The 13582-nt window shown below is 41.8% G+C and overlaps 1 protein-coding gene across 1 annotated transcript; it reads left to right on the plus strand.

Annotated features, from left to right (window-relative positions):
• The first annotated feature begins 1648 nt into the window (after positions 1-1648).
• On the plus strand, positions 1649-12618 carry PDIK1L (PDLIM1 interacting kinase 1 like). The gene is made up of 4 exons (XM_073616131.1): positions 1649-1752; positions 6393-6524; positions 7644-7939; positions 9085-12618. The coding sequence occupies exons 2-4, from the start codon at positions 6440-6442 to the stop codon at positions 9817-9819; spliced, it is 1116 nt and encodes a 371-aa protein (XP_073472232.1). The 5' UTR covers positions 1649-1752; positions 6393-6439; the 3' UTR covers positions 9820-12618.
• The last annotated feature ends 964 nt before the right edge of the window (positions 12619-13582 follow it).

Here is a 13582-nt window from a genome sequence, read left to right on the forward strand (position 1 = left end):
AACGCACGCAAAACTATATGGCGTTAAACTGGCAGTAATGCACACAAAACTATATGGCGTTAAACTGGAAGTAACGCACAAAAATATATGGCATTAAACTTGTAGTAACACACGCAGAACTATATGGCATTAAACTGGCAGTATCGCACACAAAACAATATGGCGTTAAACTGGCAGTAACACACGCAAAACTATATGGCGTTAAACTGGCAGTAACGCACGCAATACGATATGGCAGTAACGCAATCAAATAGACGGTGTTCAACCGTCACTACACTGAAGCTATCTGAACTGTCCCTACTCTAGCTATATACTAATGTCAAGATTACTGACATGGTCTCACTACACTACACTGAAACTATCTGAGCTGTCCCTACTCTAGCTGCACACTATGAAAAGCTGAATAATGGCCCTCCTCATTACACTCACACTATCCCTAGACTGACACTAAACTAATATTCTCCATTGACAATTGAAGCAAAATAGCACAGTATAGCACACTAATAGCACTGAACAGAGCCCTGTTCTACCTCTCTCCAGGCCAAAATCACACTGAAAATGGCTGCCATTAAAAGAATACTTTTATACGGTGGGGCGGGAATGAGCCATGATTGGATAAAGTCATGATGATAGTATCCAATCATGACTCTGACAGAGCTCTGTGCCCTGATTGGCTGAAGCTTTCACTGCTTCAGCCAATCACAGCGTGCAAAGCACTGTTCAGTGCCGCTGTCTTGCCGAGAAAGTTCCCTTGGCGGATAAGTTCCCCCCCTGTACTGCGCAGGCGCAGCGCCTGCGCAGTACGAACTACTATCAGCCGCCGGAGATAGCCGAAGGACAAAATCTACAATCAGCTGTACACGGTGCCTGCGCCCTAGGTCCAGGTTTCTTCCCCAACCATCCAAGTGGACCTAGAGGGGGAATAAAAAAGAGCCGAGCGAAGCGAGGCCGTGCCCGAAGCGTGGCAAGCGAAGCGAGCCCACGAGGGGCCCTCTTACAGGCGCCATGCACAGCTGATTTTCCCCTATTCATCTTCGGCTACTTCCGACGGATCATACTGCACAGGCGCAGCGCCTGCGCAGTAGAGAGGGGTCCTTATCCGCCGAGCGGAACTTTCTCGGCAGAACACCGCAATGCCTTGTGGTCGGTCCGGGGGGCCGAACGGTTGAAAGACCCATTTGCGTCCGAACTTAAGTTGGGCCCAAACTTATGCTCAGGCCGAAGGGTTCGCCCATCCCTAGTGCCCATCAGTGAAGGAGAAAACTAAATAATATAACAGAAACAAAGAAAACATTTTTTTTTTCAAAAACGTTGGTCTTTTTTAGTTTGTTTAGCAAAAATAAAAACCCCAGAGGTGATCAAATACCACCAAAAGAAAGCTCTATTTGTGGGAAGAATATGATAAAAAAAGTGCACAGTACAGTTTGCATGACTGTGCAATTGTCATTCAAATTGCGACAGCAGTGAAAATTGTCCTGGGCAGGAAGGTGTATAAGTGCCCGGCATTGAAGTGGTTCCTGAAGTGACAGTGAAATCGTCCCTTTCGCTTGGTGACGTCACGCTCCTCATCATGGCCCCCGGTCCCTGGCAAAGCTCCGCACTGCCTCTGTTCCTACCGTTAGATCACGGCGTGCCCCTTTCCCTCCGCGCATGCGCGGCTTTCCTTTGTTTGACGTAATGCGCGGTGCACGCGCTTGGTGTGTGAGCGCGCGCGAGGCAAAATGGCGGCGGCCACAGGAGAGAAAAGCTGAGGTGAGAGCGTTGAAAATGGCTTGTTTTTAGCGGCAGACGTATATGACATCCTGTGCGACCGCGGGCACCTGTCCTCAGCACCTTTCTATAGGGGAGTTCGAGTCTCTGCTGGTGTATGAGGAAAGGGAATTGAGCCTTCATTGTAGGAAAACGTGTGGGGAATGCTTGAACAATAAAGTGCACTCACATACTCGGGCTGTAAGGTGATCTGCATAGCTGGAGGTGATCTGTCTCCAGTCAGGTGTGTAGTGAGGAGGATAGTGTAGTGTGGGTAGATATTGGGGTGTAGTAATTAGGAGCTGCCCAGCTCTCCCTGGTGGTGTTTTGTAGACAAAAGATCCAGATGTCTAACATTGTGTGACTGGCCTGCTGCTACTACTGCATCATGAGGGAATTGCTCGTCAGGGGCTCCTGATTTCAGTCACAGGCTCGAAAAGGGATTTCTAGAAAATTCTGCTGATTTATCACAAGCTGAATCTTATACTTCATTCTTATCTTTACCTTATTATAGGGGTTAGCTATATTTTTGCTAATCTCTGTGACTGATCTCCTTGTGTTTTCACTTGAGGCCTACATGGATTGTTTTTAGATGATTTGATGGAATGATTCATTGAATTTATTGTATAGACAGATCATGTAGTTGTAGAAGAATGCTCCAGTTCCCAATGGGTTCATTTTTTCTTTTAACCTTTCTTGCCTTTTTTTTCACTGGGTTATGTTCAAATAACATACGTACGGAGCCAGCGTTGTGCTGCTCGGCCACTTGCACGCCAGGTCCTGTGCCGCCATCTTTCTTTCTGATGTCATAGGGAGCTAGTTGTCTCTTCTAGGTTCTTGTAGTTGGTCCCCAATGATATGTTGGCAGGTCAGCTCTCCTCCAGTGGTTGTTTGTAGGCTGAAGATTAGAGTAGAGTGTTGAAAAGATGCAGACTGATTTTTTTTTTTTGGACTAAAGGTATGCTTTAGTCTAGGTTCACACCGCTGCGGGCAGTGGTCCCGTGCAAAAATCGCAAATGTTCCCATATAGAGAAACGTACTGCTATTTGGCAGGGTTGCCATGCAGCTCAGTGTGTGGTGATTGAAAAAAAGGGGGTCAAGGGCTTCTTTTCCCGCGTTTTTTGTGAGTAGTACAACCCATTGAAATTAATAGGCAGCTCTACATGCCGTGTACACAGCCACACAGATGTGAACCCGAGGGCCTAATGGTTCACATAGTTTTCCCGAATAGCCTTAAAGGATTATTATTATTTAGGTTACTTATAAAGCGCCTCAAATTACGCAGCGCTTTACCTATACATTGTACATTCACATCGGTCCCTACCCTCAAGGAGCTTACAATCTAAGGTCCCTAACTCACATTCATATACAGTACTAGGGCTAATTAAGTTCATTGTGGGAGGAAACCTATGCAGGCAAGGGGAGAACATGCAAACTCCAGGCAGGTAGTGCTGTGGTTGGGATTCAAATCAGTGACCCTTTTTACTGCTAAGCCAGAGTGCTACCCACTACACCACTGTGCTGCCCTATGAGTTTATCTTAAAGTTGGCAATACATTGTTCAAATTGTGACCATGTTGGCCCATGTTTTTCAAACAAATGAGGTAGGCAGAACATTTTTGGGTCAAATGGCAGCTTGTAGAATATCCTGACAGCTATCAGAAAATTATAGCGTGGATGGGGTAATCTGTGTGTTTTTTTTTTTTTTGTTTTGTTTTGTTTTGTTTTGTTTTTTTTTTTTTTTTATATTTTCCATCAGCCCACAGGCTAATTCCACATGGAAGACACAATGCTTCATCAACACTAGGGAGATCTCAGGCATGTTTGGAACCTAGTCCAGACCCACCTGTGCTATCCCACCAGGAATTATCGCTGTACTGGTCCAATCAGAAGCAGCCGAGGCATTCCCTCTCCTACAGCAATGCCTATACAAGGGGGGCATATGTGTCTGTCTGTGGGGCGGAGGAATGCCTCACCTGCTTATGATTTACAAATAGATTTTTGGAAAAAGATTCCAAACAGCAGTTCTTCAATGAGGACCCACTGATATGTTTGTTTAACTATCTTTATTGAAAAACCCTCAAGTATAAATATACATATATAAACAAAGTAACTATAATTGAAAAAAGGCTATTCCTCCCTCCAGCCAATTATTAAAATAAGACAAACGTCTTACAGGGAACATGGGTGGGCACCCTATCTTATACACACACCTCTCTCAATCACTCGCCTTGCATACACATACAGACAATAATCTTAGACCCGGGTCTACTGGATAAATTTTAGCCAAAGTTGCTTGGATGTATTGAGAATAGACTAAAAGTCCATGGGCTTATGATCAGAACAACTGTCTGTATTAGGTCTGCATTAATGGACGAGATTTCCACCAGTGGGGTCGACCTTGATGTATCGGTTGTGATCAAACCTACATGCAATGCAGCACAGTTGAATACGGGGGTCAGCGATTCCTGACCTATCGGATCAGAGTCCCCTGATGTTTTCCATGTAATGACATATACTGATCGCTCACCGTTTAGGTGTCTTGATCTAGTTGACTCTCGATCCTCAGATATCCCGTACATCTGGAGGAACCAATACTGCTGGGAGTGCACGGTTCATAGCGCGGTTTAGTTACGAGCAAGGAGACGGCGGTATTACGGGATATCTGAGGATCGAGAGTCAACTAGATCAAGACACCTAAACGGTGAGCGATCAGTATATGTCATTACATGGAAAACATCAGGGGACTCTGATCCGATAGGTCAGGAATCGCTGACCCCCGTATTCAACTGTGCTGCATTGCATGTATGTTTGATCACAACCGATACATCAAGGTCGACCCCACTGGTGGAAATCTCGTGCATTATTGCAGACCTAATACAGACAGTTGTTCTGATCATAAGCCCATGGACTTTTAGTCTATTCTCAATACATCCGAGCAACTTTGGCTAAAATTTATCCAGTAGACCCGGGTCTAAGACTATTGTCTGTATGTGTATGCAAGGCGAGTGATTGAGAGAGGTGTGTGTATAAGGTAGGGTGGCCACCCATGTTCCCTGTAAGACGTCTGTCTTATTTTAATCATTGGCTGGAGGGAGGAATAGCCTTTTTTCAAATATAAACAAAGTAACTATAAATGTATATTTATACTTGAGGGTTTTTCAATAAAGATAGTTAAACAAACATATCAGTGGGTCCTCATTGAAGAACTGCTGTTTGGAATCTTTTTCCAAAAATCTATTTGTATGTTGTTAGTATAGTTCAGAGGATAATCACCCTGTGATTCGTGATCTAATCACAATTAGGGATGAGGATATAGACAGGTGTTTTATTTGAGCAGGTAGGAGGTAAACCTTTCAGACGCTCATATCCACCCGTGTTAAATAGGCAGTTTCATTGGTCGTCTTCTTGTTGTTTTCACCTGCTTATGATTGACTGTGTGCAGTGACAGCTTCCTGATGGGACATCTTGGGTGGATTTAGACTAGGATCTAAGCGCAACCTGAACTCATTGTTAATGTGGTCCCTAACTAATCTTACAAAGCGCCTATCCTGGGACAAACACAGTAATAGATTTAAGGCAGATATGCCTGGAGGTATCAAATTCCTTGTTAAATCAGTACTAAAAATGCATAATAAAAAATGGCTGACAAGTAGGATTTTTTTATGATGGGAGAGACCCTATTCGTTCTCTGTCATAAATCCTTCTCCCTAGCTGTCAGTTTGTTCCGAATGTACACTGAGCTGCACATTCCTAGTTTAGTATACATTTACAAGATGGCTCTGTGCCGAAACGACGTGACTCCTGTGCACATGTGTTGGCGTGACCTCATCCTGGCCCAGCCAATCAAGTGACCAAAGAATCCGAACCTGGAAGGAAACCCGGGAGAAGATGGAAGTGTCTGACTTTTTTAGAAAACTGAGAGTAGGCAGATTTTTCTTGCAGAAAAGACATATTATGTCTCTTCTGTAGTAATACAAACATACCTTCCTCCTTGCAGCTTTCTACAGAATGTACACTGAGCTCCTGGGAAACTTTGGCTGTTCTGGAATGACTGACTTCTGTGCACAAGTGGAGAGATGATACGACCAGGCTCTTCTCCTTCCAGAACATTTACTTTCACGTGAATGGGACTTTGCTTGACTTGGAATCCTAAAGTTCTTTGTGTCCAAGCCTTGCAGTTTGCATAGTTCTGTGGATTAGCCTTATCTCACAGTATGTAGTAAGGTGGTCCAAACTAAGACACTTGCTAGTTGATCTATATGCATGTAGCATGAGTTTACATTCATTGACTTGCCCATGACACTATCACACACAGTATGCAGCCACCAGAGTCCAGCTTGTATGGAACAAAAAAAAAGAACTTTGGGGAAACAACTAAATGTTCTAAAAATAATTTGCCTACTTCCAAATTGTGCATAATGGGTTCAATTCACAAAACGTTCATGGAGAAATTAGGATCTTTATAGTCATGTGACTGTATTTTCGAATCTCAAAGGATTGCGAAAAAAATAGCTGTCATGCTCTTGAAAATAAAAATTCTTATTCTGGTTAACTACAGGAACTTTGTGAATTTAGCCTTATGTCATGTAAATATCTGTTACTTTGTTCACTAATTTAAATATCTACTGGATTTTCCCACAGTCACTGTCTACAGATGTAGCAGGTGTTATTGCACCCTTTTATTCGAAATGCAAGCTGCTATTTGGCGTAGTGGTGTGATACTGAAAATTCCTGGTGAAAATGTATATGATGTGAAAGCTTTTTCAAGTGAAGGTAAGAAGAAACCTCTTATAGATTGTTCTGCATGCAAATGTTTATATTCTGACGCTAACCTTTCCAAATGCTTAGTTATCCTGTATTGTGTGGAATGCATCGGGAAGGGGTTACTTATCAGTGAAATATAGATTTTGAGTGCAATTGACTTTCATGAATGCCTGCTAGCTTGTAGAAATCACTTGGTAGATTTTTAATATCATTATTTTATTTATTATTTTTTTTAATTTAAAACCTGTATTGACTCCGAGGCAAAGAAACCAGGAAAACTGATGTACAGCAGGCGTCACAGGGTACCTGTTCCTGCACTGCCAGCAAAACCTACACCCCTAATCCCCTGCTACATCCCTGTGATAAATCTGTTACTTAGGGGTATTGGGAAAACTGCACACTCCTATCCTTCCTCTCAAAATGCAGCCCTTGATGCCTGAATGCCCGGTCACCAGACCTACAAATGTCATGTGACGTGGGGATGGCTCATGCCTATCCCTGGCTTTCAGAAAGTCTGCATCTGTATAAAATTTTCTGGGGTGCCAGATCATGAACCAAAACATAACTGGCAGCATGTTGATAGACCTCTGATGTCAGTTCTGTTAGTTTCCTTGCTGAGGCTTATGGGATCATTTTAATTTGTATGTTTTGTAGTGGTAAAATATTTATATCCTAATAAACTACCTGAGATGGCAGGTGGGAGTCCCAAAATCAGTCTGGAAGGGTTGCACTCTGGTCCATCTGCAATACCTCCTAAGCTTTTGTTGGCGTTTGCTTAACAGAATACCTGAAGTTTTGGGATTCCTGGGCCACTCTGAAAATGTAAAATTGTGTCCAGGCCCCTAGATCCTTTGCTATGGGTTCCAAGGGCCACATTAAATGGACCTATTTGTAATCCTCTCTTCTAGTTAATGTAACTTTCTTACATTTTCTGTGTTGTACTTGCCAGTGATCTATGGTTGTAGATGGTAATTTAGAGCTGTACATCGATGCATGACTTAATTTACTTTAAAATGAAAGTCAGATTTGTACATGTGTAGAAAGTATTTAATAACAATTTTAAGCACTGATACTGTAAATTATATTGGAGATTTTTTCCAGTAACCTATCATTTTGTTTCCCATTTAGTAAGTATGAAGATGGTCAGTAGCCAGCCTAAGTATGACCTTATAAAGGAAGTAGGCCGTGGCAGCTATGGAGTGGTGTACGAGGCCTTAGTTCGCAGGACATGCCAGCGAGTTGCAGTTAAAAAAATCCGCTGCCAAGCACCAGAGAATGTTGAATTGGCACTGAGGGAGTTCTGGGCATTGAGCAGCATCCAAGGCCAACATCCTAATGTAATTCACTTGGAGGAGTGTGTCCTGCAGAGAGATGGGACAGTTCAACGCATGTTACATGGATCCAGTTCAGCACTTTACCTTCCGGTGAGGAAAAGGCAGAAAGATTTAATAAATGTTTAGAGCACTGACATATAAAAATAGGGCTGATTTACTGAAAGAGTAATTCCCACCCTAGCCTTGTGACCTTATTCCATTGAACCTGATAGAATAAGTAAACTTGAACACAAGATAGAATAAAAATCTCTTTGCTAAATTTAGCTTAGTATGTTTATTCTTGCCAGTACACTTGTTTTAAGATGCAAAAATGACCAATACACATAAGGACTTGGACACAAGGGCTGGTTTGGGTAGTCTGACTTGTGTCATTGGTCTCTCTGTTTAATCCAAATGATTGTCTAAACTGAATTTCTGAATACCATTCAGAACAGTAATAGTGGTTGTATGATGACAGCATACATGGTGATAACGTATTATGTAATCGTTTTCTGTCTTGTCCCTTCAGTGTATACACAAGACATTTTGCTTTTTCTTTTGGTCTGAAATGGCCTAAGGCTACAGTCACATGGGCATTTTGCCACAGTGGGAATAGCAGCAGCAGGAATCCACGAAAAGTACGTCCAGCAGCAATCAGTGCAGGTAATCGCTGGCTGTGTGAACAACCATGAATAGCTGTGGTCGCTGACAACCTGTCATTGAAGTGTATGGGCTCAATGGTCGCAGCTATCCCCTCACACCTGTCAAAAACTGCATCAAGAATTGGTAGATTCTTGCCGCTACCATTCACGCCGTGGCAAAGCACCCGTGGAAATGTAGCCTAATCTGCTGCAAACTTGGCACATGTATGAGTATGCTGAGGAACATATTCATTTTAGGCCTGTTCCCCATGTGAGTGTTAAAGGGGAGTCCATTTGTATGTGTGTAGAATGCTTTTAAGTATAATATTCAAGAATGACTGGATTTTTTTATATCTTTCTTTTATAATGTTATTTAAATGCATAAATATGTGAAGAATACTTTAGAGGAAATTGTGTGTGTATTTTATTCTGTGTATAACTCTTTAGTTGTATTTTTGTATTCTGTGCAAGATTAATTAAATATTCACCTTTATGCATTACTTTGGTTGTTTGGCAGATTGATATATCAAACTCCAATGGTCTGTGCATGCGGTTTGGGATTACTAAATAACTTTACCTAATTTACCTATTATTTTTTTTCTTGTTTTCTTGAAGTTGGTGGAAACCTCTCTAAAAGGCAAAATTGCCTTTGACCCACGCAGTACTTATTGTCTATGGTTCGTGATGGATTTTTGTGATGGAGGGGATATGAATGAGTACATCTTAACTAGAAGACCAAGTCGTCGAACCAACACCAGTTTCATGTTGCAGCTAAGTAGTGCACTTGCATTTCTGCACAAGAACCAGATAATACACCGTGACCTAAAGCCTGATAATATTCTGGTGTGTAAAGCACGTGATGGTATGGATGAACCTACCCTAAAGGTGGCTGACTTTGGTCTGAGTAAAGTATGTTCTACTTCAGGCTTGAACCCCGAAGAACCAGCCAGTGTCAACAAGAGCTTTTTATCTACTGCATGTGGCACTGATTTCTACATGGCACCCGAGGTGTGGGAGGGTCATTATACAGCAAAAGCAGATATTTTTGCTTTAGGAGTAATACTGTGGGCCATGCTTGAGCGCTTAACCATCTTGGACAGTCACACCAAAAAGAGATTGCTTGGTGGCTATGTCCAACGGGGGGCACAAATTGTTCCAGTGGGAGAAGCGCTGCTCGAGAACCCCAAAATGGAATTTCCTATTCCCATCAAGAAAAAAACCATGAATCGCCGCATGAAACAATTGCTGCAACAGATGTTGTCTGCTAACCCTCAGGAGCGTCCAGATGCCTTTCAGCTTGAACTACGTCTCATTCAGATTGCCTTCAGAGACTATACATGGGAAACGTGACATCCACTTCTAAGTCTTATTAGAATTTAAATGAGCTGAGATTTGCAGGGCACCTTGAATGGAAGTAGACTTTTTTTTTTTTTTTTTTTTTTTTTTTTTTACAATGCCAAGCTAGTTATTACAGTACAGAGTTTGTACTGAGGGAAAGTAGACGTAGAAGACAATTAAATGTTAGTGTGCTATCATAGCCCCATTCCTTACCTTTCTGAAATGCATCATTCTCCCGATTAGAGAATTCAAATTGGCAAGGGTTACCACATCTGGGGTAATGTGAAAATCCCATTTAAGATGATAGTTCATTTGTCTAGGTTTTCTAAATGGTTTTTTTTTTTTTTTTTCCCTTTCTTACCTCCAACTGGGCTGCTACCATATTTACTATCTCGTAGATGTAGGTTAGAACTTTAACATTGCACATTCCAGTGGGATTACTGGACTTCCCAAAGAATGTATGTGATCAACTGCTGCTGTATGAATTTGTGCGTGGGTTCTTCTGAATGTGTATTTATACATAAAGATGCATGTCTCTTGCTGTCATTTTTGACATCTTCATAAGATGGCAGTTTGATTAGTTTAGTTATATGTTAAAAAAAGGCTGCTTTATTCATTTCTGGCCTTTTATCGAGGAACACTTGCCTATAACCTCTGAGCATACCGTTCTGATTTTCTGTGGTAAGCCCATATCTGGGACCTATAAGGATGGGTTGTGTAGTCCTGACACTTGGTGTGAAGAGCTTTGAATCTTGGAGCAGTTTCGTTTTTTTTTTTCACAGATATTGTAAAGTAAGGAATATTTCAGCATTGCACATGAATGTTTTGTGTTTGAGGGTAAATTGTGTTTATCTCTTTTATGGCTCATTCACACCTATACATGCCTGTAAGAGAAATGTGTTTTCATGAATGAAATGTACCTGCACATGATGATAGGCCTTTCAGTACTCTGCCAAATTTAACTTGGTACAATAATTTTCCAATTCCGAGCTTTGCAGTAAATCTTATACTTTGGTTTTGTTTGCTTTAAGCGCATGAAAATAAGTGAAATGGTGTTGAGTCCATTAAGTAGTCATTGTTTCTGCCAAAGTATGATGCCAGCATAACATTTTACAGTCCACCAGCTCATACACAAACCAAAGTAAGCCTTTAACATATATAAAGCTATAAAGGGCTATAGAGACAACTTCAAATTAAAAGCTGGTAGTGGAACTTTCCTGCATGTATTTCTTTCCTCTTAATTCTTCCCCTATGAGTGGGGCCTGAAACCCAGGTGCACTTTGTTTGCTAGCTGTAAATGAGATTACCCTGTACTGAGGGAAATATGAAGGCTACCATTACTGACTTCTTTATGAAACCTCTACTTGACTGTTTGTCTCCAGCTACAATAATTCGGCTTTTGGAGTTGGAATAAGCAAGCTGAATCCTGATTTTCTTACATTTTCAAGATTTGTGAAGTAGAACATCTTGAATCAGTATGATGGTCAGGAAATCCCCTGCAGTATGCATGTGTGTTGGTAGGCTAGTAAAGCACATGTATTGCCTCCAATGCCAGATTTGTGACTTGGAGCTTAAAGTGGTTGCAAAGGCACAAGGTTTTTTTTTTTTTACCTTCATGCATTCCTTGCATGAAGGTAAAAAAACCTGTGTGTAGCAGCATAATACCTGAGCACCCTCTCGATGCAGCGATGTCCACGAGAACCTTGCCTCTCTGGGGACTCGCACTCCTAATTGTCTTTTGGTAGCAGCATGTGCCATTGGCTCCCGCTGCTGTCAATCACAGCCAGTGAGCTAATCAGGAGATGAAGGGGGCAGAGCTGAGCCGCAACACAACTCCGTGTGAGAATGGACACAGCCGTGGCTCAGGAGCGCACCTGCTTGGGTGCCCCCACAGCAAGCTGCTTGCTGTGGGGGCACCTCGCAGGAGGGAGGAGCCAGAAGTGGCGGAGTGGGACCCGAGAAGATAAGGATCCAGGCTGCTATGTGCAAAACCCCTGCACAGAGCAGGTAAGTATAACCTGTTTGTTATTTAAAAAAAACAAAAAGCTTTAATATCGCTTTTAAAGAGGTTCAAAGTCTATTTTTTTTTTTTATTAATCGAGATGGCATACTTACCTGCTCTGTACGATGGTATTGCACAGGGCGGCCCGAACTTCCTTTTCTGGGGTCCCTCGCTGGTGCGGTCCCCTGCTCTTTTCCGTCTGCCCCCATAGCAAGCCATTTGCTTTGGTGGCAGATTTGCGGGCTTCATCCCACTCTGGGCTGTGTGCCTCTATTGACACCCACAGTGCAGCTCTACCCTGTCCCCTCCTCACTGAATTTTGTCTGACAGCAGCCGGAGCCAGTGGATGCAACAAGTCCTAAAATGTTTTTTTACCTTAATGCAGGATAATTAGCAGTAATAACCTTCTGTGGGTTTGAGGACCTTCCCATGAAAATAATTCTGGAAAAAAAAGATACTTGCAGGCAACATGCAACTGCTGCTTTCCTTATGCTGCCTTTAATAGCTTTATATTTTGTGGTGGGCTTGCTTTTTCTTGCAAAAAAAATTACCCCTACCTCTCATCTATTTATAAGAAAAAAGAAAAAGGCATCCTTGATCATAGAACACGCAAAAATAATCTAATCATCATTCACCACCTTGATTTTTAGATATATTTTTCTTTGTAAACATTACAGAATATATTTTGACAGATGTTAGGGAAACAAGGTAAAACTTAATTTATTATAAAATGTCACTGTTAATAGTGTACAGAATCTTTGGACGTGTGTCTGTGTAATAGTGTTTGTAAAGCACGTTGAGCTACATAACTTTTGTCTGTTTTTCTTTTTTCCTTTTTTTTTTTTTTTTTTCTTTACCTAATTTGCCTGATGACATCATGGCTTTTGTCGAGCTTAAAACAAAACGCTTTTAAAATTTAAATGTGGTGAGGTAACGCCCTTAGAATGCAATTCTTCCTCGAGTGTGGTGAAACAGACTTTGTACGGAGATAAGCACAAACTGTCAAAGCAGCTTATTACCTTAATGCATATTGCAGCCAAGGGTTTTTTTCCTTTTTAAATCAATACATGCTCAAATTCAAGGCACAAAAAGAAAGTTAGTTTCAAAAAATGACTTGCAAAACTGTGAATTGCTTAGACTTCTGTTTATATTGTAACTGGCCACAATAAAAAAAAAAAAAATCATATCTGATACGTTCTGTGTATAGCATTAACACAATGTTTTTTTGTATTTCTGCGTGTCCCTGCAACATAGTTGATCCTGCGAGTAGATCCATTATTTTTCTACTTCTGAGCTATTCAGTAAAAGAGAAAGTTACAGGGATTGGGACAGAACATATTACATTGGTGGTAGAGGTTACAGTGCCTAGCATTTATTCATAAGACTTAAGCTTTTTCTCCACAAGAAAAAGAAATGTTGCTCTAAGCCTTGTAGTTGGGGGGGGGGGGGGGGGGGTGTTAATGGTCAGGCCATGTTTTTACCTCTCCTACCAACTCCTCACTCCTAAATCGCAAAGGCAGTGGGTGGGGGTGTACATATGCCATGGAGCATTACACCCAGGCAAAACTGATTCCCCTCCCCAAGCCTTAATGCTTGGCGGACAGTACCGCATACAACATTAGGAGTTGAGCAGTGAGGAGGTAGCATAATGCCTCATCACAACCTGTCAGGTGCCCTTTTGAAAAAAAATCCACTGCAAATTGCAATTCAGAGGGCACCACTTGTGTAAAGAGTCCTAACTGTATTAAGAAAATGTTAGCTGGAGTTAGTTTA

Source organism: Aquarana catesbeiana, linkage group LG02, assembly GCF_042186555.1.
Source record: "Aquarana catesbeiana isolate 2022-GZ linkage group LG02, ASM4218655v1, whole genome shotgun sequence".
Classification (NCBI taxonomy): Eukaryota; Metazoa; Chordata; class Amphibia; order Anura; family Ranidae; genus Aquarana; species Aquarana catesbeiana.

Bases quoted from the DNA above. Each gene is read 5' to 3' on its own strand.
- PDIK1L (XM_073616131.1), top strand. From the start codon at position 6,440: ATGCAAGCTGCTATTTGGCGTAGTGGTGTGATACTGAAAATTCCTGGT. The intron at 6,525-7,643 runs GTAAGAAGAAAC...TTTCCCATTTAG, and splicing joins GAAAGCTTTTTCAAGTGAAG to TAAGTATGAAGATGGTCAGT. The intron at 7,940-9,084 runs GTGAGGAAAAGG...GTTTTCTTGAAG, and splicing joins GTTCAGCACTTTACCTTCCG to TTGGTGGAAACCTCTCTAAA.